This window comes from Gobius niger (assembly GCF_951799975.1).
Source record: "Gobius niger genome assembly, chromosome: 12".
NCBI lineage: Eukaryota > Metazoa > Chordata > Actinopteri > Gobiiformes > Gobiidae > Gobius > Gobius niger.
This window is the reverse complement of record NC_136863.1, coordinates 9,831,732-9,859,150: the sequence shown is the minus strand read 5'-3', so window position 1 is coordinate 9,859,150 and position 27,419 is coordinate 9,831,732. Positions and strand designations below refer to the sequence as shown.

At 40.3% G+C, this 27,419-nt stretch overlaps 4 protein-coding genes across 5 annotated transcripts; 3 read left to right on the top strand and 1 right to left on the bottom strand.

Moving 5' to 3' along the window:
• Nucleotides 1–41: 41 nt before the first annotated feature.
• Nucleotides 42–7,110, top strand: hacd3 (3-hydroxyacyl-CoA dehydratase 3). Its single transcript, XM_079568443.1, has 11 exons — nucleotides 42–229; nucleotides 1,555–1,597; nucleotides 1,663–1,736; nucleotides 3,718–4,023; nucleotides 4,083–4,137; nucleotides 4,182–4,292; nucleotides 4,362–4,489; nucleotides 4,569–4,681; nucleotides 6,581–6,687; nucleotides 6,759–6,890; nucleotides 6,975–7,110. Exons 1-11 carry the CDS (start codon nucleotides 152–154, stop codon nucleotides 7,049–7,051), a joined length of 1,224 nt encoding a protein of 407 aa, XP_079424569.1. The 5' UTR covers nucleotides 42–151; the 3' UTR covers nucleotides 7,052–7,110.
• Nucleotides 7,111–7,221: 111 nt separating this feature from the next.
• ints14 (integrator complex subunit 14) lies at nucleotides 7,222–13,676 on the bottom strand. 2 transcript variants are annotated; one of them, XM_079568194.1, is made up of 11 exons: nucleotides 13,401–13,676; nucleotides 13,206–13,313; nucleotides 12,163–12,318; nucleotides 11,959–12,077; nucleotides 10,985–11,127; nucleotides 10,680–10,772; nucleotides 10,440–10,584; nucleotides 10,222–10,355; nucleotides 8,345–8,463; nucleotides 8,197–8,262; nucleotides 7,222–7,591 (listed from the first exon to the last, which is right to left on the bottom strand). In XM_079568194.1, the coding sequence occupies exons 1-11, from the start codon at nucleotides 13,620–13,622 to the stop codon at nucleotides 7,358–7,360; spliced, it is 1,539 nt and encodes a 512-aa protein (XP_079424320.1). In that variant the 5' UTR covers nucleotides 13,623–13,676; the 3' UTR covers nucleotides 7,222–7,357. The 2 variants fall into 2 exon arrangements, with proteins under 2 accessions (XP_079424320.1, XP_079424319.1); XM_079568193.1 differs by having other exon boundaries at nucleotides 7,223–7,591; nucleotides 10,440–10,587.
• A 500-nt stretch (nucleotides 13,677–14,176) lies between these two features.
• Nucleotides 14,177–17,894, top strand: LOC306971772 (sodium/potassium/calcium exchanger 2-like). The gene is made up of 6 exons (XM_079568149.1): nucleotides 14,177–14,233; nucleotides 14,561–15,513; nucleotides 16,059–16,295; nucleotides 16,363–16,452; nucleotides 16,575–16,735; nucleotides 17,479–17,894. Exons 2-6 carry the CDS (start codon nucleotides 14,620–14,622, stop codon nucleotides 17,735–17,737), a joined length of 1,641 nt encoding a protein of 546 aa, XP_079424275.1. The 5' UTR covers nucleotides 14,177–14,233; nucleotides 14,561–14,619; the 3' UTR covers nucleotides 17,738–17,894.
• An 858-nt stretch (nucleotides 17,895–18,752) lies between these two features.
• Nucleotides 18,753–26,124, top strand: LOC306971771 (sodium/potassium/calcium exchanger 1-like; the record flags this gene model as incomplete). The annotated part of the gene is made up of 9 exons (XM_079568148.1): nucleotides 18,753–19,769; nucleotides 20,212–20,271; nucleotides 20,374–20,482; nucleotides 20,774–20,854; nucleotides 22,228–22,316; nucleotides 23,528–23,773; nucleotides 23,843–23,932; nucleotides 24,485–24,651; nucleotides 25,761–26,124. The coding sequence occupies 9 exons, from the start codon at nucleotides 18,753–18,755 to the stop codon at nucleotides 26,008–26,010; spliced, it is 2,109 nt and encodes a 702-aa protein (XP_079424274.1). The 3' UTR covers nucleotides 26,011–26,124.
• Between the last annotated feature and the right edge of the window lie 1,295 nt (nucleotides 26,125–27,419).

Genomic DNA, 27,419 nt, shown 5'->3' with positions numbered 1-27,419 from the left:
TACGCGCACGCACTTCTCCTGACAGATGGTGAGCGCGCACGTGGGGACTAGGGAAAATTCTGGTTACTTTGTCCCGGATGCGATTAGCGAAGATAGAATAGATTTAATTGAGTAAATTGTGCTTAGAATCCGGTATTTCGATTATTCTGACATGCCGCTCACGCCGCTCGTTTACTGGGCACAGCGCCACGAGGAGATTTACCTGCGCGTGGAGCTGACAGACGCACAGGTGAGCGATCTGTCCCATTCAGAACTCAGGCCTACTCAACTCACGAGGCAGTGGTTCTCAAACTGAGGCACGTGTACCGCTGACCTCCCCGTGTGGTAGTTTCAATTTGCATATAAATAGGCGAGGGTGGGGGTAAGTTGAGCCAGTGGGTAAAAAGCAGATCAATAAAGAAGAAAGAAGAAAAGAAAAAAATAAGGGGCAAATTGGGGCAAATTGAGTCGCCTCTGCTCCATTAGAAACAATGAATAACAAACTACAGAAAATGTTTATGTATGTATTTTTTTTTTTTTAATGTAATTTCAATTCTATAGTTTTTGCATTACTTATTGGTGGTTCTGGGTCTAGTGGAGACAAGCAAATGAAAATTAAATATTACATTGAATTATTTAGGTCTCTGCAAAAGGAGTATATGAAAAGAGAAATATTTATTGTAATATATACTGAATAAAATTGCTAATGAGAAACTCTAAAATGTAAAGAATAAGACTTTATGATGTGTCGTCTCGATTTCACCTTTAAATCTGCTTTTCATTTTATCCCTCTCCTGGGGTGGAATGAGCTACAAGACAACTTTTTTTTTTTGAGAGCAACATCTTTAAAACCACATTATGTAAATAGTAAAATGTTGTATTTATTTTACATTGTTTTACACAACAACCACCAAAGCAAAAAGGGGCTCATCTTACTCCTAGGGCTGTCACGATAGTTACTATATCGACTTATCGTTCAATAAATGACAGATAAACGATACATTTTTGGGCTCGATATTTATCGTCTGTACATTTATTAGCATTTCCCCCTATTTTTCTTTGATTTCTAACTGAGGCAAGTTGAGTTTCATTATATTTCATGTTTATTGCGGCTTGTGTGGTATTTTAGGATGTGATGCACTTTTAGAACAAAGTTTTACTGTAATTTTTATGCCTGGGAGTTGACCGTATCTAGTATCATTAGAGTCAATAATATTGTTTATCGCGATACTTTCCTGCCTCAATATTTTGAATTTCAAATTTGTTATCGTGACAGGCCTACTTACTCCACTCTCCCCTATAGGCAAGGCAACTTTATTAATACCGCACATTTCGTACACAAGGCAACTCAATGCGCCTATAGAGAGTGCTTTAGGCAGATGTTTTTTCATGGTTTAGACACGTTTTTATTTCATATCCTAGTTTGAGCTTGATCAAGGCCGACTGTAGCAAGTGAATTTCTCCTTTGTGAGATCAATAAAGGTTTATCTTATCTTATCTTATCTTAAATTCAACGATCCTGTCTACTTTTAGAAACATTTCCATAATACCAGGAAATGTGATTCTTTGTTACAGAATATCGAAGTTCATGCAAATGACACAGTTCTCCAATTTCGAGGTAAGTTCCATGGCATGGGGTCATAAAGTCAACATGTAAATTCTGATAACAGTCTCTTTGTGAAGGCCAGGGGCATGGTGCAAAAGGACACAACGAATACGAGTTCAGCTTGGAGCTATTGCATCCCGTGAAGTCAGAGGTAGGCTCTTACTGCAGTACTAAACAACCAACCAACCAAACCTCTGTCAAAACTCAAGTAAAACTGGTTGCACATGTACATTAATTATTTTTCAATCAATCAATCAATCGAGCGCTTTTCGTACACAGGTGCATCGCAAAGTGCTTGACATTTAAAAAGATATTAAAAACATTATCGCCCGTCAAACCCTCCCACCCTCCCAATATATACAGTTTTCACACACACACTTACACTCCCTACCCTTTACTCTACACTCACACTCAAAAAAAAAGTACATAAGGCTGGGTGCAGATGTTTTGTTTCAATTGTGGCACTGGAAAGTAGTTTCTAGTGAGTACAAATTAATTATTATTTGACATAGGCAGAATATAAATGTTTGAAATATTCTTCTTAAAAACATTATTGTTCTCATGTGCCACAAAAGACTAAACCTGTTGGCCATGATTTTTGTCTCTCTACTTTTCTATTGTTTCTAATAATGTCATTGGTGTACCCAAAAATCAGTATACTAAGTTATTTTCTAAATCCCATGGAATTATATTTGCTCTAAAATGCAGCATTATTCAAATACATCTTGTAAACATTATGTGGGAACAGTAAAAATGCATTATATTTCTTCAATTTACACCACTAGCATCTCGTGGGTCGTGACTCGTGAGAAATCCCTGTTGATTAATAGTTTTGTTTTCGGTGGGCCTATGATGGATAAACAAGAAATGCTATTGATACATTTCAAAAAGAGGGCTGGACTGCAAATAATTTTTCTAACAAATTGAAATTAATATTTTCATTTGGGTCATGGCTTGTCATGATACATTGGAGGTGAGCCCTGACTCAGAAACTAAAACAGAACTTTACACTATGGCTGCACACTATGATAAAATAGCGATGTTTTATAACTTGTATGATTGAAAAACTTAATTTAAAAATAATTTCCACACCGTATGTTCCATTACATTTATCAAAACAAGGCCTCAAAACGCAAAATCTGGACCAAAACAAGACAGAAACTGTGTCGTCCCGGAAAGATCCTCTGCCTTTGCACAGACAGTCTTTTCATATAAAACCATTAAACAACGGAATCAACTCCCTGACAGTCTGAAGTTGTCTGTAGATCTGAATTATTTCTCTCGAAACTTAACAAATACATCCTCGATAACCAGCTGTGTCAGAATCAGCACACTTGCATTTTAAGAGGGAGGGGTGGGGAGGAGAGAGAGGAGAGAAAAAAGGGAGGATAAAAGGGGAAAAAAAAGTTTAAAGTGATAGTCTGGAAGTCTAAATGTATTACACATTTTATAAAAAAGTGCAAAATCTACCACCTGGTCTTGCTTTTGATGGAAACTAAGTAATAATAAATATACATTATTTTTAGTAAAGTCTCTTCTCAGATCTCAGACACTAATCAGAGTCTAGTATCCTCCCGAGTCGACCAATGAGACGAGCTTTTCCTGTCAGGTCCAATCAGGAGGGAGGGGGAGGAGCTTGATCGTTTACTTTTGAAAATTCTGTTCCTGCTCTCCTCATTTTGCAAACGAAGAAGGGCTTTCTGGTTAAAGAGGGGAGGAATTTGATTGTTTACTACTTCAATCCATCTCTCCTCAAACTCTTTGCAAACTTACAGACTATCACTTTAAGGGGGGTATCATGGTGTCAATGACAACACATGATCATACACCTTTTTGTAGTTCTTTTGGCTAGTTTTACTTAGTTCATCCAATCAAACACAATCCTCCTTCCCATATTGTGTTCTGTGTCCGCCTCACTTATGTAAATATGCACCTTATATCTTATGTGTCCATCACTTAATGTCTGTGTAATCATGTAAATAAAATAAAAAAATAAATCTCTGTTAGATAGAAAACCTCAGTGATTTTGTGACGTATTATAGCTTCTTGTGATATGAATGTTATACAATAATTTGTGGATGTTTTGTGCAGCCCTTCTTTATACCATATCCTTAATTCTTGCCTGTGTTAAGGTGAAACATCGGTCCACGCAGCGGCTGGTGAACATCACTCTGCAGAAGCAGCAGCGCGGCTGGTGGAGCAGACTCACTGCTCAAGAGCGGAAACCGGTCTACCTGGCTCCAGACTTTGACCGATGGATGGACGAGTCTGACGCCGAAATGGAGATTCGGGAAAAAGTGAGATATGGTTTTTGGTCTTTTCAGGGTAAACTGTGCAACATTTGTTTAACATACTACATTTTTAAGGAGCGGAAGAAGAACAAGACACCAAGACAAAGGAGTAACTGTGAGTATAACAAGTTTATAAAGCAGGGGAGAGTAATATGGGGGGAAATTGCTAAATTGTTTGAGGCTTTGTTTACAAAATGTCATTGAAGACCTCAGTTATTTTTGTGGATATTGTGTCAACTAATATTGCTATAACTATAATTAGTGAGAGTCTGTAAATTTATATCTTTTGTTTTTCTTCCTTCTAGGGCTCTCAAACTTTAAAACAGGATTTCTTTTATTGTATAATCTGGTGCAGTTTCTTGGCTTTTCATGGATATTTATCAACATGACTGTGCGACTGTTCATAATTGGACAAGGTAACATGATTAACATTGGTCACAAAGCGACAGCGCATGCCTGTAGCTGATGCACCTCTCTCTTTTTAGACTCTCTATACGACACGTTTCACTCCATGGCTGACATGATGTTCCTCTGTCAAATCCTTGCGTCAGTGGAAGTCCTCAACGCTGCATTCGGAGTGGTTAAAACGGGTGTCGTGCCAACTCTCATTCAGGCAGGCCTGCTTTATAACCCGATTATACCTCGATGCGTCACAAGCAAGCATAACTGAGTCTTAATTGTTTATATTCAAGGTGGTGGGCAGAAACTTCATCCTCTTTATCGTTTTTGGCAGCTTGGAGGAGATGCATAACAAACCTGTGGTGTTTTTTGTCTTCTTGCTGTGGAGCGCCATTGAGATTTTCAGGTGAGAATTGAAATCGAACGCACAAGCCTTGTTGATAATGTTTTTTTTGTTGAAATATGCTATAAATTTAACATGGCTACAAATATAATATATAAATATAATAATATAATAATTACAATTCTTAACCATATGTACCTTGCAGGACCATTGTTTTGTGATATATTGAGATGTGTTTTTGTTGTAATGAGTACCGCATTGACAGTCACTATAGACCCTTTAATAGAGTTCGGGAAAATCCACAGTTACCATGGAGATCCGCCATCTTTGCAGCTGTTAGCGTACATTTTCCATAGACTAACATTGGATAAAAACAGTATAAAAAGTGAAGAAAGAAGCCATGGAACAGCTCCATTAGCAGCTGAGTTACTGCTGGTAAATACATCTAATCACTGTGGTGTCCAAGTGTTTTAATGTGAACAGTAACTCCAGTATTTTAACTTTTAAAATCTCCATTAGTTTACAATTGCTGCTAATCCCATAATGCTTAGCGATATGACATCACATTCCCGAACTCTATTGTTTGTAAACATTCTGGGCTTGGCTGGAGGCAAATGAACAAATGTTTGAACTGTTGTTGGAAATATCAGATAAACCTTATTTTATCGTCTCAAATGTCATTCCTCTTGTTCTGGCACCTTAAGCCACAACAGGACCACTTGTTGTACTTTTACACTAGTTTTAGTTTAGTTTAATTTCATTTCTCTTGATCACTTCCTGTCTCCAGCTGATGTCACCGATGATGTCAGCAGTCAAAGTGTCACAATAACGAGAATGCAGTGCTTTTCTACTTTCATAGAGACCTGAAGTTGTCTCACTCTGCCTGAGCAGGAAGGGCATCAATCTACGGACAACCAAAAACTCGGATTCAATTAAAAGTATTTCTAAAATGGCCTTACATTTTGTGTAAGGCCATTGCAGGTTGTGTTTGTCAGACTGATTAACCTCCGCCTGAGTGCATTAGCTCCAGTTCAGCTTTACCCAAATCTTAAAGTTTATAGCCTGATAGGCCAGAGTAATGCCTCATTTGAAAGCCAAGACCTACAAAACTCAACTAAACAAATCTTTTTCCTTGAACTGTGGCCGTGTTGTTGTTGTCACTTTGAAAAAAAAAACAATCCCTTGCGCTTTTGTTGCCTTTACGTCACACATTTGTCACTTTTATGTTGCTCTTTTGTGTCATATTTTTTGTTACTTTTCCATCACTTTATCTTATTTTTGTTGCATTTTCATCCTCGTTTTCATCTCAAGCCTTTAGATTTAGGTAAAGCCAAACTGGGGAAAACGTGCTTGGTTCAGGTGGGGGTTAAAGCAGTACTAAATAACTCATGCCCCTATAGGCCACTGCAGGTGTCGTAGCATGTTACCTTTTTTTACTCATTAATTGTCCGTGAGAGTAAATACTACGCTGACAGAAAAGACAAAGGGAGAGAGGGATACTGTACATCCAATTACACAATGGAGATCATTTTTTTCACTCAAACTTGGCTGTTAATACTGTAAGTGACGCTAGCCCGCAGTTAGCTTTGTCCGTTAGCCTGTTAGCTTCTTCTTCGTGATTCTATTAGTGTGTATTGGTGCCTCCTACTCGGTGGCAGCAAAGTTGCAATTGTGGTTTTCTGGCCAGAGAGACCAGGAGGAGATGAAAGACCCTCCCAATCATGCCATTAACACTTAGAAATATATCTGATATGAGGCCTCAATACTGTAATACATGCAATTGTAAACAGTAAATTAGGTGCAACATGCTCACAAAACAGCTATATGCCATTTTCCAGTTGACAAATGACCCCCTTACTGTATTGCATTGCAGTATAGTAGTGAGATTGCAGTTCTCCAGCTCCAAGCCTAAATGCGTCGTTACTTTATCGCTGTAATGACCTCACGACACTCTGACTGCAGGTATCCATTCTATATGCTGGCCAGTCTCAATACCGAGTGGAAGATTCTGACCTGGCTGCGATACACTGTCTGGATGCCTCTTTATCCTTTAGGAGTTTTAGCTGAAGGTGAGATATTATGCAAAGGTTAAAATTTATTATGTTCTGCATCCATTTTGACTCATTGTCATTCATCTTAGCTGTTGCAGTGATACAGTCCATTCCCATCTTTGACGAGACTAAACTCTTCAGCATTCCTTTACCAAAAGCCATCGGCACATCTGTCAGCTTTTCCCGTTTCCTGCACATTTACCTGATTCTAATGTTTTTGGGTGAGTTTATTTTGAATTGTTTTAGTAAAGTATTTATATTTTCGTCTGCCATAACAAATATTTGTCTTTTTCTCCCATCTGCAGGACTATTTTTCAATTTCAAGCATCTATACAGGCAGAGGACAAAGCGCTTCAGTGTCAAGAAGAGGAAAGCACATTGACTCAAATTCAATTTCTGTTTAACATCAGAAAATAAGCAACTGTAAAATGTATTTTAGCAACATTTCAACAATAAAAATGATATTACAAGAAAACACTGTCAATCTAAGTTGATTTTTGTAACCAAGACAACCAAAACTGTAAAAACATTGGTTGTGAAAAGTTTATATAAAACATAAAAATATATATACAAGTCCAATTTTACAGAAACCCAACTGTAGTTTGTTATTTGTGTGTGGGAGACGGACCACTGCAGTTCATGAGGGCATTACAAACACATGTGAGTTCAGTCTACTCTCCCTCATAGCTCAGCTGGAGAAGTCTGTGTGCATGGGCACGATGTTGTGGTCGAAGGCGGCGTATTGCGAGTCCCCAGTGCTGGCCAGTTTGAGCTGCTGCGCTGCGTGGGAGAGCTGGAAGGCTGCGTCTGGGTGTGCGGAGTCCGGTAACAGGGTGCACTCTCGTTCCAACAGATCTGCCACTCCCTTTAGCAGCTCCCAGAAACCAAAGGCCAAGGCAGCTTTCCTCAGCCGGTTCAGCTCCTAACACACAACGTTATTTAGAACTAGAGGTGGGCAACAGATGGAAACAGGTGCTGGGATTGTGGAAGTAAGAGAGAGTCCCTTATGTTAATTTCCAAATCGTTTTAGCCATAGCATTTCTTTTACACAAGTTCATCAAAAATACAATGGTCCTTTTGTTTTGTTTTTTTAGCTCAAAAGTTGGCTGAATCAATATTTACCCTCATTCCACTGTTGACACAATACACTGAGTAACAATTTGGACGATACTGTTGCCAACACAAAAAAAAAACATGCTCCTAATGACCAGCTAGACACACACAATTCTATTTTTGCAGTGGGTAATCAATGAATAGATTTGAAGACCTAACTAATTTAAATCTACTTTCAGTCTCCATGCCATTAAAAGCATTACATTTAACTTGCTGCTACTTGTATAAAACCTGGTGGCGAAGATTAAACCGTCCCTACTGAATCTGTATAAATGAGCCAGCCTGCTACGTGCAATTCTACTGTGGCCAAAGGCTTCATGGTGAAACGTCAGCCCAGTACAGATGACGACTTGAACAACCCTTCCACTGCTATAGGACAATCATCACTGCTTGCTAATAACACAAATAATTTACCTTATAGAAAGTTTGAGTTTTATCTGGTAGCTTTCTTGCATTCCTCAGGATCTTCTGCACATCCGTCTAAATGTCCCAAAAAAAAGAAATGTTGCAGTAAGAGTAACTTTCAACGCTTACGATAAACCCCCAAACAGCATGACCCTACCTGCAGTCCGCTGGCTTTGATCCACACAGTGACATTTTGTGCGTAGCTGCGTTTAACCTGGGGCTGCACAGGAAAAGGACTCTTACTGTCATCCTCTCCATAAGGGTTCTCGGCTGCTTCTGCAGAGACATGAAATAAATGAATAATTCTGATGCATTTTCAGCTAAATTCTGCACTCAATTACTTTATGTAACTGCAGTGTCGATGAGTCTGAAAGGTAATGAAGGCTGCAGGCACTATTTGTGTTTAAGTTCACATGCAACTACAGTACAACTGAACGTGCGTTGCCTCAAGCTGTGAAAGAGGACACAAGCACAGGTTTCAGTGAACTTGCTGTTCCTCATTTGAAAGAGAATCTCCAGAATTTAGTCATTGACTATGTTTAAATGTCAAAAATCCTTTCATAACCAGAATATTAGCAATAACCCAGTTGCGCACAGCCATGTAAACCTGAATAATCCTCATATTCTGTTTTTTTTAAATCCCTGGGTTACTCCTTTTCTACCTCGATTATTTGGTCATGTAAAAGCATATCAGAATATTCCCATCAAAAGGAACAGTAATTTGTGTTCTGCGCATGTTCTATCCACAAAGAAGCTTGATCTTTTCGAGTACAGGAAGTACTTGCATGAGCAGTCTGGCCTTCCGGAAATACACAAGAAACATGTTTGCAAATTTATACTTTTTTTCTGCTGAAGTTTTATTCTTACTGTAATCACATATCTGTTCAATAAAATGAAAAAAAACAACAACAATTAAAACCCCAGAACTGGCATCCTGAGATACACACGGTGAAGAAAGTTCCACTCGGCAGTAAACAAAATAAAAAGGTGGCGAAACAGACGCAGCACAGCACCACGGAGCAAGGAGCAAGGAGGAAACCAGGTACTCTGTTAGTGTGGTGAAGACATGAATATTGACAGAGAGCATCAAGAGCATATTTGCATCATGATGTGCTCTGTGTGCCACTGTTTGGAACGGGATATCCCAATGGATTAACAATGAACATGTATGCAGGAGTAGCTCTGTCTGCTCACGCACGTAAACGGGTTCGTTCTTCCAAATGTTTTAGAAACCGGAATATTTACCTTAACCTGAATATTGACGGCATGTAAACATAGTCATTAAGTTTTAACTACTGGAGGATGCACTAGCACCAATTAGGACATGATTAGGGAACGCTGCTGGCATCGTGTACATAGGAAAGAGTCTCTTTATGTTCATTTCCAAACTGTTTCAGCTTTATCTAACTTCAAATGTGGGGCTCGTTCTGCTTTCTGACAGGATAAACGTCTATCAGCAACAAAGAAGTAAATATATGCAACTTTCTCGTCTCAGGAAATGTTTTTGTGATTGTGAGAAAAAGATAAGAATTACAACAGTTATCAGTGAAACCTATATTTGATTTGAACATGTTTACTTGATATGCGGGAACTTAAATAGTTCAAGGTTTTGAAAACTTTAAGCACGAGAAATGCACCTGGCACTGGTCTGACCATTCAAGTCTTTAAATAACCTCCGTGGGCGCCATCGGAAGTCAACGCAACGCGAGGAACAACCTTCTGAGTGTATCACAAACTGAGTGATAAGGTGTTCCAGCCCGGGCAGTGTGACCCAATTAATCCAGCAAACATGCACATTAAATAACAACCTTCTATGGATTGCGAAAAAAAGGAGAACACAATAAGAATAAACTGCTCATTCAGTATATCCAGGTGGTAAGCTGATCTCATCGTTCGGGCGCTTTTTGGAACCTTATGAAACAGGAAGCTCTTATCTATTTGCTTTGGGGAAGAACTTTTAAAGATAATCTCACCTGCTCCTAAACTGCATATAGCGCGTACTTCTCCACTGAGATGCATTTTGGACATAATTACCTGAGACTGGTCCTAAGTGAGTGATCTTGCCCATCCAAGGCAGCGGACCCGGACCCGGCTCAAATAGCGACATCATCAGGTTGGACTTCTTTTTACTGTCTGCCTGGGAGTACAGCATGCCATACCATTCAGGCCTGCCACAAACAGGCCAAAGTTAGAACAATAACAATACATACATGAAAATAATAACACAGGCTACTCATCCATATTGAACGTACCCAGTTTGAACCAAAGCCACCATGCCCTCCACCTTCAAGCTGCCGTGTAGAAGCACACAGAAGTTTGGACTCTTTCCTGCCATTTGACTCGCCGACACCTCTTCTTCGGGCTCCTCCGTCGCTCCTGTGCCGACTTCATCCACATCTGCTGTAGGACAATCATAAACAACTGTAACTACAATGTTTACGCACTGGTATTGGTTAAAAACGTGTCAGAAAGTAAAAGAATATATATGCTACCTTTGCTAACGGCGATAGGAAGAACCAGGTGTCTGGAAATAACTGGTGGACTGGCAATATCAGCAATTTCTACAAATCCTACAATCTCCAGATCTAAAAAAAATACAGAGAAAATTAACTTAAGAATTGAATTTAACATTTAAAGTCGCATAGCTTTGTTTCAGTTAAGTTAACTGTCAATACTACAACATATTTCAGAATCTAATTTCAACATATTTGTATAGTAAACATTAGATAGCACCATTTAAAAGGTAAATTATCAATAAGTACTTATATATTAAAGAAGCAGCAGAGGGAAATAGCACCTGAGCTGACAGTCCGTGGCATAGGATCAACTTCTTCATCCACTATGATGGGTTCAGGACGAGGAAACACTTGAACGTCTGAGGACAGGTTTCCACAGTGGAGAACGGCATGGAAGGGAGAGTATGCATGGTCTATCAGCTTTCTGTAAATTCAAACCATAACTCAGCTCAGTAAAGGCAAATAGTTTTTTTTATAAACAAGACTCTTTTGCAGGAACAACTAAGGGGTACATTTACCAAGCGTTTGCTCATGGAACAAAGGGATTTATTTGTAAGGAAAATATCTGTGCTCATATGCAAAACAAAGAGCGCACACAAAGTGGAGCAGCATCAGTGTCATTTACACATCTTTCACTTACGCTTTCTCGTTTATATAGCAGATTTGTGTGATTTCCTTTGATACGTGCAGTTTTAAATGAAGCATAGGCTATTCTATTTAGCACCTTAATGCCTCCCTAAATGTGCAAAGAGATATTGCATGCGACGAGAAATATCTATACACCAGGTTTCGTCATAAATTATGAACTCTTGAGATAAGACAATGCAGGTCACTTCTTATCCAACAGATTTTGTGTGACTTATCTATTCTTAAATTAGTGTGTATGTGTTATAAAGGTTATGACTCAAACGGTCCACACCAAGAAGAACTATGTCATAAAATGTTTGACCTTCCATGTATAATCAGATCTTGATCAAATCAGGACTAAAGATTGGAATAAATTATGCTGTACATCGTGTCTAAACTAGAAACACCCAATAAAAAAATACAAATATATAAAAGATGAATGAAATGATTTCCTATCAATATGAATAAAGCCTAAAATTGCAGTACCACCGGAAGAAACCCATATTAAAGACACAAATAATTGGTAATTCTGTGTCATCATCCTCTTGCAGTTGTGTCCATGTAAACCCTCACCAAGCTGGTGTTTATCTAGTATGAAACAAGAACTCCCATAAACAATATTCCATACCCAAACATGGCCTGGACACTCTTCATACACAGCTGCCCATCCACGGTAAAGATCTCTCCATCTCCTCCACTCAGACGCAGAAGCTCCTCCAGGTTTTCCATGGCATCTGTCATTTGCAACTGCAATCACACAGACACACTCAATAGGATGGATTTGTGTGCAAAGTGTAAAAAAGAAAATGCAAACACTAAAAGAAGCCCAAACCTCTTCTGCATTAGCGACACACATCACAAACATTTTAGTTGGGAAAGGAAAAGGTAGAGGGAACTTTTTGTCTTCCCCACGATGTTTCAGAGTTTGGAGGGAATGACGCAGAGAGCCTCTTCCAATTCCCAAAGAACCGTCAGTCACCAGCACCACCTGGAGGACACAAGGAGGATGAACACGGGCAAACAGCTTGTGATACGTGTATGAGCATGGAATTAGTACGATTATTAATGCTTTTGTATTTTATGTTTACAAAAAAGTGAATGATTCTTACAGCATAGCACACATAGAAAAAGAAAACTTGTACAGTGGTTGTATTTATTCAGAGTATTGACATTATACTTATGTTGCAAAATACTGGTCCAAGATGCAGTATGTCTAATTGTATCCCATACACAGTAATAACATCTACAACATATTTATGACGTATCGGGCTGGGTACCATAACGTTTTTATTTCTCAATACCAGTACTTGAACGATACATGGTTTTCAATACCGATACCGAACTTTTTCCAACACCTAACATATTTGTCATCTAGCACCAGAAAACAGAACAACAGTGTGAGAAAATAAAAATGGAAAGAATTTATGCAAAAATAGGGAAAAATATGAAAAAAAAATTGGGGGAAATAGGGAAAAAAATGGGAATAAATTGCAATTAGGGAAATATTAGTAATAACAAAGGAGCAAAAATCAGGGGGGAAATTGAGAGAAGGAGACAAAATTGGGGCAAAAAAAAGAAAAATATATGTTAAGAAAATGTGAATAATGGGGCAAGCATTGAGGGAAAAAAACTTAGAAAAATGGGAAAAATAGGGAAAAAAGAAAATAGGAAAAATGGACCCGCACCACCCGCTAACTTCTTTCGATACTTTCATTTTTGCGATACCAGTAGTACCAAACTTTTTTTTCCGTGATACCACACTGGTATCGTTTAACGGTACCCAGCCCTAATGATGTACAGCCCCTGTATTTTTATTCAATGGCTGATTTTGTAATAACCACTCATTATGTGCCATCTGGTGACATTTCAACAAACCTGACAAGGACATGCGCTGCCCCACTCTTGCTGAACCACGTTGCTTACTCCATTGAGGGCAGATTCAAAACATGTCTTATCATAGTCCTCTAAATTACTCAGAGCATCCTGCAAAAAAACAATCAAAAACAATACTGATTAATTGGACATTTAAAAACACACATGCTCATTTGCTCCTCATCACACTGCACCTACCTGTAATGCATTATAATCTCTAGTAAAGGGAACTAGAAGCTCCCACAGAGAGGAAAAAGCCATGAGCGCAGTAAACTCCAGGCGGTAATTACTTGCCATATGCTCAAAAAGCATATTAAGTCCATGCACGGCCAGGTTCTTCCTCTGGTACTCCTCACTTCCATCCTGCGCCACGGGCCGTGTCATGGACAGAGACACGTCCATCAGCACCACGGTGGGCATGGCTCTGGACACCGGAGGGTCACGGCAAACTTAGTAATGTTTACAACAAAACACCGGCCTGCGCGCACAAAGAAAGATGCAGTTACAAGTTTTAGCATAGCCTCACTCCATCACTGAATGGGCGACTGAATGCACATTAAATAATACTATAAATAACTTGGCACAGTTTATGCGATAGCGCTAATAAAAAACATATTAAATAGGCAACACTTATATTTGTATACTAAGAGGAGGACAAAGCTATGTGGCGTTACTATAAACAACCAAAACAAATTTACATGCCTTTGTAGAGCAGTGTTTATCCAGCTCTAGTTGGAGTGAACGCCGAAATTGTGTTCCGAGTGGAACCATTCGATGCAATACAAAGTTCCGCAATAAAAGTTCCTAGCCGTTTGTAAACTCATGGGTTTATATATAACTAAATGTCCATGTGGTTGGATATTTAAAAATATAGCTTGTACAAAACCCCTTTTAGTTTATTTTAGACTTGTTTAATTTAGTTTGGTGGTTTCAGTTTACAAATCAACAAGATTGTGCTATCCCTTTAAAAACCACGGGGGGCAGAAAAGAGCTGTTCAACTTCTCACATCTGCAAACTTCAACGCCTAACGGTAGGAGTTGTCAAAACTATATGTTCTTCTTGTCAAAGTCTGATAATGAGAGCTCAAGATCAATTGAGTCGCATAATTGTTTTATTAATAGCTTTTCTAACGATCGAAATGCGTGGGGGAAGTCTGTCCACCCAACTTAAAACTGTTCTGTGTCTAGACCAATCTATCCATCTTTTGCAACTTAATGATGCGGATCTAAACATCCCCCTTTTAACCTTTACATTCTATTCATGTACACATTTAGGAAGTATTGCACAGAAAAACAGCGCATTTTTATCAATGTTTTGGGACAGCTGTTTTGACTATATGTTCTGATCCTTTCTGCAGGGAATTTGCTGTGATCCGTGGTGTTCAGAAGTTGTGCATTTACTACTTCAGTGAGCAGGATGAAGTGGATATCAAAGTGTTTCATCCTCTGTGCCATGTTCTCGTGTGTCTTTGGCTCTGGACCCAATGAGGTGTTCACAGAAAGTCCACCTAAAAATCCAGCTGAAGATGACACATCCATCCAAGAACTGCAGCCCCCATCTGCCCAGACCACTGCCCAAACAACACGAGAGACTAACTTTTTACGTGACCTGGACACACTGCTTGAAGCCTCCACCACCAACCCTCCTCGACCCACAACTGTTTTACACATGACCATGAAAACCACTGAGCCTTCAACTTTGGCACCTCCAACGACGCAAGCACCAAAAGCAAGAGAGAAATTCCCCAAGGACCTGTTTTCACTTGAGGAGCGCAGGAGAGGCTGGGTGTTTCTACATATCACCGGAATTATTTACATGTTTGTGTCACTGGTAATCCTCTCTGAAGAGTTTTTTGTCCCTGCGCTTGGAGTTATCTCTGATATTTTTGCCTTATCTAATAGTGTGGCAGGGGCGACCATTGTAGCAGCAGCTTGTTCAACACCAAGATTCTTTGCTTTCTTCTTAGGGGTTTTCCTGACTGGGGTAAACCCGGGGATTGACAATATCCTGGGCTCAGCGGCTTTCAACATCCTATTTGTGATTGGAATGTGTGCTCTGTTTTCTCGAGAGATGCTCCATCTGGCCTGGTGGCCTCTCTTCAGAGACGTGTCCTTCTACCTCATATACCTGATCATGCTCATCATCTTCTTCCTGGACAGTGTCATTTTGTGGTGGGAGAGCCTCATCCTGGTGGGAGGCTACTCTCTGTACGTGGTCTTCATGAAATACGATTTGCAGATAGAGAGGTTTTTCAAAGGCCTGTTTCACAGACACAGAGGCACAGTTATAGCCATGAATGAACATGGGAAGGTGAGTGCAAATTTAGTTTTTTAGCATGATTAATAAAGTATTAACTTAATCATTGTTTTACTCAAGTGAAATGGCAATTTTTTCCCACATCATCTATGAAATTATTTGGCTTCTTTAAGTACCCCTTCAACCTCTTAACCTCCACCTGAAACAAGCACATTTTCTCCAGTTTGGCTTTACCCAAATCTAAAAGCTTAATTTGAAAGCTCAGACCTAAAATACTGAACGTTTTTGTTGCTTCGTTGTCATTACCCTTTTGTCATATCTTAATGCTTTTTTTTTATCACGTTTTTGATGCTTTTTTTTGTTGCACTTTCATCCACATTTACATCTCGTTTATTGTCGCTATATTGACGCTTTTTTCAAGAAGCTTTTGGATTTGGGTAAAGCCAAATTGAAGAAATTAAGGTGGGGGTTAAGGGGTTTAGTACCACCAGGTCTAAAACAGGTCAACGTTTGGCGTGAATCAGTTCTAATGTACTCATAAAAGTAAAATGTTGTATCAAAGGTTTACGCCAACAAAACCCATGTAAGAAATCTTGCAGGAAGCAGCAGGGGATGGGTCGGACGAAGCTTCTAGAAACCTCAACGGCAGCCACAAAGACGTCAGGCATTCTAACCCCAACCAGGAAGACCCCAGTGAGGCCAGAGTGGAGATGGAGGAGGAGAACCAGCCTCTGTCTTTGAAATGGCCCGGGACCTGGTGTGGAAGAGTGGTCTACCTGCTGCGGCTGCCTGCACTGCTCCCCCTTTGGGTCACTCTGCCTGATGTTCGCAAACAGGTGCAGCCATAATCGAACACACTGTCATCTCTGTGTCAATGACTTACTGTGTGCTTTGTTGTCTTAGAAATCCAGAAAGTTTGTTGTTTTCACACTACTGGGATCGCTGTTGTGGATGACCGTTTTCCTGTACATCATCACGTGGTGGGCACATCAGGTCAGCGCCTCAGAACTCACATTAGAGTGACATTTACAGTAGACTAGGAAGGAATACATTTTACTTTACAGATACTTCTAAATCGTGATGCATTATGACGATGTTGAATGATCATATTTTAGGTGGCAGAGACCTTTTCCATCCAAGAGCGCTTCGTGGACCATCTTTGGGCAGTAGTGAACCTTCCTGTCCTCATCACTGCTCTGATCGTGGCTCGCAAAGGTCTGGGGGACATGGCCACTTCGATTGCTTTAGGGAGTAACATCTATGAAATTACACTGGGGTAAGGATTCAAAAACACCCTCTTCCTGTTTTACTGCAAAAATCTCACCTCCAACTTGTCCTTGGATATGTCTAAGGCTAAGCACTGTTAAAAAATATCCAAATGGTACTAAAAAAAGGAAGACTTGCTCTAACACAGCACAAAAGAAAGAGTCTCAGTTGTTTCAGCTCAAATGAATGGGGGAAAAAGGAATTTTGCTCTTTCATTGCACTTGCATCTTCATGATCTAGTCATAGATAGACAGCTAGTCACTGGCTCAAAAAATATAATATAATGATTTATGGTACCCAGCCCAAGAGACATCACACATACGAAAACAATTGCTTTCTAATTTTTATACTACCGTATTGTGCAAATTTATATGCAGCTATAGTCACTGGAACATTTGATCACAAATGATAAATATTATCTCTCAGTCACATGAAGACTTTAATGATACATTGTGGCTGCTTGCGGTACAGATATTGCATCACCTAATATCGCAACACGATATTTTTGCCGAATTATTGTGCAGCCCTACTTTAAATACAACGTGATCTCTAAAATCAACAGTTTTTTAGGCTCACTGCACATGACTTGAGGAGAGCGAATCAGACATGGACCTGAGAAGGCATAGCATTAAAAACTAAATATCTCAGTGATTTCTCTCTTTTTGTGAAACACAATTACCCCATTTGGATAAAAGCAATCTAGTGTTTCCCTAAATTGACCTGATTTTCCTTTCTCTCTCGTCCCGTTGTCAGACTCCCGGTGCCTTGGCTCATCTTCTCTGTTGTTCATAGTTTGGCTGCAGTCGGCGTCAGCAGTGCTGGACTTACCTGTGTCATCTCCGTGTTTTTCATCGTGCTCCTCCTCTTTATTATTTCTTTTGCATCTTGTAAACTGAAGATTAGAAGGGTTCTGGGCTTCACGATGGTGCTGCTCTACTGTCTCACATTTTTACTGAGTGTGATGCTGAACTATGACATTATTAGGCCGTATTGTCACGGGCAGAATGCCTGAAATCATTGCTTTTGGAGTCATTGCCACAAAGTGTTATTAAATTTGTTTCGTTTTCCAACACAGTCAATAATGAAAAAAGAGAGTGGCCGAAATGATTAAGTACCTACTTTGTTAGTACTATAGTATTACTTAAATGTCACTGGAAAAATAGATATCTGTGTGTGAGCCCTTAAAATGAGAAGGTACTTGTGGTTTATGTTTTCTTTTGTTCATGAGTCAACAAGGAAAACGTTTGTGACCAAAGTATGTTTTTTTTATTATTATTTCCAATGCTATTATGAGGCTTATTTTGTTTGCTTTGTAAATGTTTTTTCTTTCCAGGTTTACAGCACATTACTGTAGCCTGATGTAAATCAGCCTAATGCACTATTGTTAATGTTCCAATTAATTTTAGCTAATGAAAGATCAATATTTTCTCTACACCCAACTAATTACAGTGTAAGCATTGGTCTGCGTGTATTTCGATCTTTGTAATTATGTTTCTATTTGTTTTTCTCAGAGTATAAGAATGACCTGAATGTATTATATGTATATGCATTTTGGATAAAAGTAAACATTGTTTTATATTTTCATTGCTGTTCTCTGTGTAATATGCTGCTGTTTTGTAAGTAATTGCCTTTAAATGAGATATTACTGAGCCGGTATCATGATAAAGTGAGAGTAGATCTATAGCCATAATCCTCTTAGCGCCCTCAGGTAGGCTATTAGACATTCTGCTGATCCATTGTCAAGATCGCCGTGTCCTACATTCTCTGGACACTGGAAATACTCCAGACACTGCTGTAACTGTTTTCTACCTTTTGGCCATGAGGTGAGTAAAGTCAGGATTTGAATAATGTTGTGTGTATTGCTCATTTAATGCTTGTGTTATTAATGTATATTTGTTTTGTTTTGAGGTGTTCGCAGCTAAGGTCAGTGTGACATGACTGAGCAGGCAGTCCGTGGTGTCTCGGAGCACAGCCTTTGCCCTGTGCGTGTGTGGTGAGTAGCCGGTCAGCAGTAGAGCTCCACAGTCATGTACTGCAACCGGAGGAAGCGTCTTCGGCTCAGCCGCGTCATCTTCCTCCTCTCGGGCATCTGTCTGTGCACTCTTTACCAGCTGACCATCAGTGCCAGACTTCAGGGTGTTCCACTGCCTCATGCTGGGCAGGACCTGGGGTCTGCAGAGGGGCCAGAGGAGATATCAACAGAAGGGACTCTTATTTCACATGGGACAGAGCCTGAACAAACTGACCTCACAACAGCACAGACAGACTCAGAGCCTGAGACTTCTACAGACGAACTGACCACAACACGGTCTCTTCCAGCACCAACGACCACAACCAACAAGACTCTAGTCCGCTGTATCTATGTGGCTCCAGAGCCCCCCCATGTGACTCCCACCCCCCTGCCGGCTCCACCTGAACCTCCCACCAGCCCCGCGTCTCCTGGGGATGCCCCACACATAAAGGGCGAGTATCCAGAAGACATCTTCTCTATTGAGGACCGGCGGAGGGGCTGGGTGCTCCTCCACGTCATTGGGATGATGTATATGTTTGTCTCCCTGGCCATCGTCTGTGATGAGTTCTTTGTCCCCGCTCTGGGAGTTATCACTGATAAGTTGGCCATTTCTGATGATGTGGCCGGAGCTACATTCATGGCGGCCGGGGGCTCAGCTCCAGAGCTCTTCACTTCACTCATCGGAGTATTCATTGCTCACAGTAATATCGGAATTGGCACTATTGTAGGGTCGGCGGTCTTCAACATTTTATTTGTGATTGGAATGTGCGCTCTGTTTTCTCGAGAGGTCCTCCACCTGACCTGGTGGCCTCTCTTCAGGGACGTGTCGTTCTACATCTTAGACCTGATCATGCTCATCATCTTCTTTCTGGACAACGTCATTGTGTGGTGGGAGAGCCTGATGCTGGTGGGCGGCTACACTCTGTATGTGACTTTCATGAAATTCAATGTACAGATAGAGAGGTTCTGCAAAGGCCTTCTCGTTAAGCACAAGAACATTGTCAAGGTTATTACTGTGGAGGAGCCCGAAAAGGTAAAAAGCACATTCTTTACATTCTTTGTGAAATACGTATGTGATCTCATTTAGTTCCCTGTGTATGTAGTCAGACAGTCTTAAAGCCCTTAAAGTGATCTTAAGGATATGGTATGATAAAGGAGGCACAGCGGTGAGAATTCTCACCTTGCAGCAGGAAGGTACTGGGTTCAATCCCAGGAACAAGTGGCCCCTCAATGTCTGTACTTCTCCCTTTGTCTGTGTAGGAGCCCCCTAAAAAATAGATTCTGAAATCTCAGTGGGTTGAATGGTTGAATAAAGTTAAGATAAACATTGTTTGCCTTTTGGTCTGTGATAAAAGGACACAAAATGATAAATTATCTTGGAGACAAAACAATTATAATCAAGGTAGATTTACACGATCCTGTTCTTTGCCTAGAACTTTGAACAGACCAAATAAATGTATTCAAATATATTCCAGGTAAACGGTGATGCTGTGGAGCAAGGACCTCCACCTCCAGAGGACAAGAACCGCTTAAAGGTGCTGATTCTCACAACAGCCTCAAATGTAAACCATAAAACCTCATGGTCTCGCTTATATACAGTGGATTATGCTATTGTGATTCTGCTGTTGTTTTCACAGTTAAAGCCAGCTCTTCAGCGAGGGGGGAGCTCAGCCTCTTTACACAACAGCACAATGAGGAACACCATTTTCCAGCTCATGATCCACACGTTAGACCCTCTCGGAGAAGGTAAGTCCCTCCTGTCTTCGTGGAGAGGGAAGTTGTCTGATGTGATGTAAGGCCAGAGGGAGTGAGGTCTCTGTCCTTCTTATTGGCTGATAGATTAGCATGTGTCCCATATGAGGACTGCACTAAGACCAGATTGATACTAAGCAGATAATAAGTGCCTTTCTCTCTCACTGCGCACGTGCAACAGAGCTCTCTATGACATGCTAAAGCCATTTCGGTGTGTGTTCTGTTCTGTTCTGTCAAAACCCTTTAAACCAGTAAACCAAGCTTGTCCCTTACTCGTTTTTGTAGGTAAATTTAAGGATAAGGCTGAGATTCTGAATCATGTGGCCAGGAGGAAGGCAGAAAGCAAAAGTCAAGACAAAAAAGAAGGTAATTTGAAAGTCACCCTTGTGTAATGAGTATTTTGAGCCATTTATCACCAGTGGGGGGAAAAAAACCTCTCTGATGTTTAGCTGGAACCACTCCCTCTTATCTTCACCTAAGTGTGTCTGATCAATCATTGAGGTAGATTTTGCAGGCTTCACGTGATGCTCTGTCTGATTGGTTTTATTATTGGTAATGGCTTTTCAGGGGCATGTCTGGTTTCTGATTGGCCACTTATGAGGGCTAAGGATTTACATTGTAGATAAAGTTCAAATACATGTTTTTCTTTTAAGAGCTCAGAATAGAGTCGCTGCTCCTTCACGTCGAGAGGAGCCAGCTGAGGTGACTCCGGCATCTGTTCAGGATGCCTCCTGGTCGCCTCCCTCGAGAGGTGTTCCAGGCATGTCCTATTGGGATTAGGCCCTGGGAAGACCCAGGACACACTAGAGGGACTATGTCTCTCTGGTGTCGCATCAGGGTCCCCCCCAAAACAGCTGGAGGAGGTGTGCGTGGAGAGGGCATTTCCGCTCAGACTAGATGGATCCATCCATTCATCCATCCATCCATCCATCCATCTATTTCTTCTGCTTTATCCGGGGTCAGGAAGCCGAGCTGTGATGTCCGCACTTCCTTACCCATGCACACTTCCTCCAGCTCTTCTGGGGGTATTCAGAGTTGTTTTGAGGCCAGCTAAGTCCGTCAATCTTGTCCTAGGTCTTCCACGGGTACTCCTCCCAATTTATACATGCATTCAGAAATTTAAGTCTCGTCCTCAAGCCACTCCTGGGCCACCCCAGTGAAAACCTCTGGACATGCCCCTGTTGTTTTAAAAACATATATATTTGTTTGAAGACAGAGTGCAGCCAAGTCCTGTGCAAGTGCTGTCTCTCTGCCTTGGTAAGGACGCTGCAATCCACAGATCACTACTACTACTACTACTGCTACTACACATTGTCTATGCTCAAAGCAGCATTGATCACAAAAAGTGCATTCTAAGGCAGTTTCATTAGCACCCAAACAAGTAATACTTTAGGTTGGTTAGAGAACAAATACAAATTCTCTGTTATTTTATGTATAATACATTAAATTGTGGCTTTGACCAGTATTTATAACCGTGGAATTCTAGAATCTGAGGGAAAAACATCCCTCAGATTCTAGAACTCCACGGACATTTATAGGAACTATCTAACAGGAAAATCCACAAATGTTTCTCTTTATCATTCACTATCTTCGTTTTAAGGTTCCCAATCCTGAATTTATCCAAGCACAACATAAAATCAGCACCCATTTTAATTAAAAACAGCAAGTATATAGATGTGTTTTTTTATCTGATTTCACGTGTCATTAAGTATCTTGTGCAATTTTGGTGGTTTTCCCAGACGGCGGAGAGACATCTGAGCAGAGCAAAGAGCCAAAGCCTGACAATGCCTCTGACACCGAGAAGAAGGAAGCAGCTGATGACAAGAAGGTACTCTCCCAACACGCCCTGAAGGTTTACAAAACGCACAGGAGTCTGTCTTTGGTGCCCTTCTATGTAAGACTGTTAGCGCGGAGCTCCTGACCAGACTGTTCAGCTACAATGCCCTCCACTAATACTAGCATCCTCGGGAATAGGCCTGAACAAGGACTGACATATGAACTTATAAAGTAGTTCAAGAATTGCATACATTTCAAAACATGAGTGAAGATTTCTCAAAAACAAAAAAACAAATTTAAACATATAAAGAGCCCCTGGAGAATATTAGAGGTTTTTTTTTTTTTAACCGTTTTTTAACCAGGAATGTCCCACTGAGAGCAAGAATTCCTTTTACAGGGGAGTCCTGGCCCCAAAGGGGAATCTATTGTATATTTTTAGTGGTAGGGGAAACACAAGTACCTGGATGAAACCTACGCAGACACAGGAATAACATGCAACCTCCGCACAGCAAGGCCCCGTCCAGGTGGGAATCGAACCCGGGACCTTCTTGCCGTGAAGCACGAGCGCCAACCGCTGCGCCACCGTGCCGACCGATGGCTCTTCCATGGCTATAGAAGAGCCATTGGGCGGCCCTGAAAAAAGACCCTCTTCCATGACTATAGAGCTCAACAGTCCCACCCCCTTCCGGTCACGTGTCTGGATCTGATGTAAAGTATCCCATTTATTTTTCGAACAATTCAAATATGAAGATTTTTCCCAGCGTCTGCTGTTAATCAGCTGTGTGCCAACTCATGGACATAAAACACACAAAATGAAGATTTGTCTAAAACGTTAAACTATACTATAAGTATTGATTGTTTTCTTTCTTGTCAAATACCCGTGCAATGTTTGGTGGTTAGCACATAGCTGATTAGCCGGCGTCGTGCTTTTAATATATGATTTTTTAGAAAAATCAATGCTAAAAATCAATGGGATATTTTACATTGGATCCTGACAAGTGACTGGGAGGGGGTGGGACCATTGAGCTCTATTGGCACCCTTTATTACAAGCGATTTATTCATTTTTTGTTTGCTAAATCTGTATGTCATTGAGCAGAGTTCTTGGGTTGAGAAAGTCTCCAAAACAAACACAAACGTTACCTGCATCATCATCGACTTCATCAGGTTTTTTTTTAACCATTAGTGGAGGGCAGTGTACGCTCCCCCAGTCCTTGGCACTTCTGAAGTCTTCCCGACTGCTCTGCTCTCTGTTGTCCCTGTAGGAGGATGTCCCTGCGAACAGCGGCTCCGACGGTTCAGACGACCCCAGTGACAGTGAAGAAGACAGCGACAGTGAGGAGGAGAGTGAATCGAGTGAGGAAGAGGAGGAGGAGGAAGATGAGGAGGAGGAGGTGGAGGAGCCTCTGTCTCTGGAGTGGCCCGACACGAGGCGTAAACAAGCCACGTACCTTGTGCTGCTGCCCATAGTGCTTCCTCTGTGGCTCACGGTCCCTGATGTCCGCAACCAGGTAAAGAGACGAGTCTGACGCTGACAATCCGGAGGAGTCATGTTTATTCTTACATTGTGTCATCTGCAGAAATCCAGAAGGTTCTTTGTTTTCACATTCCTGGGGTCCATCATGTGGATTGGCATCTTCTCCTACCTCATGGTGTGGTGGGCCCATCAGGTAATGCGATGGAACTGTTGCCTTCTAGTACTGTTTATGCTTTAGCTTTATGTCAATTCTAGTGCTTATCTTTTGGTTTCAGAATGCATGAAACATCTAAAAAATATTTTCAAGGAAAGGCATTTCTATTGATTTACAAATTACATAATATTTAGTTTTAACACTATGAACACCCTGTACAGATGTTACATGCGTACACTGCCTTGATTATGAAAAAACAACAACTAACAAATATAAATAACTTCTTTACCGTTGCATTAGTAACCTGTACACTTTTGGTACACTGTGATCATCCTTATTACATGTGTTAGGACAAGATGGACAGACTGATTCATGACGCTCCCAGTTCTATAAATTGCCTTGATGTTGAAAATTGGCCTTTTTACTTCCACAGTTGCTATGTTTAGAGTATGTTTTCAGTGTGCTGTTCTTTAACAAACAAGAAAAGTTTATGATAAAAGCCATTTTACTGCCCGTTTTGCTAACAATGTTAAAATTATCCAAGGGTTCTGTAGTTTCTTGTTAAATCCATTACTCCCTGTGAACTTGCAGGTGGGTGAAACCATCGGTATTTCGGAGGAGATCATGGGGCTGACCATCCTGGCTGCAGGCACCTCCATCCCTGACCTTATCACCAGTGTCATCGTGGCTCGCAAAGGTCTGGGCGACATGGCTGTGTCCAGCTCCGTGGGCAGCAACATCTTTGACATCACTGTAGGGTCAGTATGGAAACTAGCAATGCACTGATCCAACTTTTTTTGTTTCTGATACCGATACTGATACTGGGGCCTTGAACACCAGCCGATATCCGATATTAACCAATACCAAGAGACTTTCTTAAAAGTTGCTGTGAGTGAAAAAGTTGGTAATCTTTTCTCCATTATGAAAGTCTATTTTTCAAAAACAACAAGATGTTATCCTTTTATCGGCTATAAACTGTAATGGTCAAACATGAAACAAGAATAACTGGACTTTTCTACACTAAATATATGACTGGCTGCTTAGGTTTTGTCCCAGTCTTGATTAGTTGCTGTTAGCATTAGCATGTTGCTGCTAGCTTTAGCATACTGTTGCTAGCCCCAGCATTTTGCGAAGTGCGGTACAGCATGACCATATTCACTTAGATTTAGTCGGTGAAAGTTGGGTTTTTAAAGCAGTGAGAGCCAAAACTGGTATCGGTTCAGTGTTGGATATTTGCAGCCGACACTTAATGTTGTATTTTCTGGGGTATCCACTCCAATATCAGATACTAGTATCAGTGCATCCCTAATGGAAACATTTAGCACCAGTGTTTACCCCTGAGTAAAGACATGGCCCAACATGCCCAACACTGTAAAGTTCTGTTCCACTGTTTAAAAAACAGACTGTACAAAATAGCTTTAATGATAAGAAATATCTAATTGTATATTTCCCCCTTCAATTGTGTTTGCAATTGTGATAACACATAATATTTATTGATTAGTTCTCTGCAAAAAACAGAACCGGTCAAATCCCAGACACCTGTCATCCACTTAAGTGTGTAGAGAGCATTTTTTCTTCTATTGTGAAATCTACTTCAAAATGATGTGTAGTTTGGGTCAGAATATAATGCAGCATGACCAGTGCCACTATTGTAGTCTTACTGAAAACTGGTGCACAGTCCACACAAACAGCACTTCTTTACCTAAATATATTTTAAACACAGCTACTCAACTGACCAACCAGGAAAATGTGAATGATTTACAATAATGTTTGTGTTACAAGTGGCAGAAAGCTATTGAAACCTACAGTACTTTGTTTCTTCAAACCTCCAATAAGGAAACGTCTCTTTATTCGTGTGTGATTGCAGTCTTCCAGTCCCGTGGCTGCTGTACTCTTCCTTCCATGGTTTCGCCCCGGTGGCGGTCAGCAGTAATGGTCTGTTCTGTGCCATCGTGCTGCTCTTCCTGATGCTCCTCTTCGTCATCATCTCCATCGCGTGGTGCAAGTGGAAGATGAACAAGCTGCTGGGCTTCACTATGTTCCTGCTGTACTTCATCTTCCTGGTGCTGAGTGTCATGCTGGAGGACCGCATCATCATCTGCCCTGTGTCCATCTGAACATCAGACCTCGAAGTCACAAGCAGGTTCACCCAGAAGCGAGCTGATGCCTATTATGATTTACATTAGACCAACAGCAGTAACCAAACCACAGAAGGGATAAACTAATGTATAGACATTATACACCGAGTTGCAATCTCTATTGACTTCATATTGTTTTTTGCTGCAGCACTTAACTAAAAAGCAGAGGGAGGTACAGGAGTCATAGTCCTTTGCTCTGTTCCAGTGCAACAAACTTGAAGAAAATTACATTTTTGTGATTATTTTAATACTTTGAAATATAACAGTGGTAGTACCGATATCTTGTGTCACTGCCCTCCACACAAACACACAATATTGCAATAAATATCATAGTATGAATACCTGGAAAACGTTGTGCTGTAAGTTTTAGATACTGTTATATCCCCAAATATTACCTTAATTTATTATTACAACACTTTTTGACCAATGCATCCAAGGGGTACAGGGTACTTGAGCACCTAGCTGGGGGTACTTTCAATATTACATTAAAGTAAAGTTTTTTTTATTTATGTTTTTTAGTAATAGGTTTAAATTTGAGAATATTTTACACTACTTAAATATTATAAATCTGAGTTTAGATGATCACTTTCTAAATAATTGGACACAGGCAAGACAAAAAAGTTTGGGAACATTGCATTACAGTAGGGCTGGGCGATATGGACAAAAAATCATATCCCGATATATTTTTGGTTGAATATCGACCAATATACCAATACCAATATTTTTTCCGCAAAGTGAGAGCTGTGAAATGAAATGTTAAGTCAAAATCAAATACGAGTCACTATAAAATGTAAACATAAACACCGTATAACAAAGAACCGTAAGCCTAGAAAATAAAATAGGGCAACATTTACATATATATATAAAGAGATAACAAAATAAAGCGCTCAGTTTAAGATAAACTTTTTAAAGATCGGCTTGAGATTACCTGTTTCTTTTTGGTAACTACATAGCTTATCTGAATTTGAAATATCCCGATATATGCGATATGGTCTAATTCCATATCTCATTGAAAAATATATCACCATATCTTAAATATCGTTATATCGCCCAGCCCAACATTACAGTGTTGATTTTCTAGAGCTACATTCATATTTCCCTCAATCTGGTGACAGGTAGAATTCACTGAATTGTGGATGTTAAATGTACAATTGATTATAATTATTAATGGACATTTTTAAGCATTTTAGATTATAGACATACTATATATGAAACCTTATGGTAATACAGGATTGTGACCGTCAAAGAACAGTCACTCTTTACTGATGCGCTGGGACCTAAAAGTGGATCACAGATTCATTTTTAGTCTGTTGTGGGCCTTGTACTGAAATACGTGTTTATTGTTTTGAAAGTTGTTGATAGAAGCCTTACGCTTGTGATGCTATGAT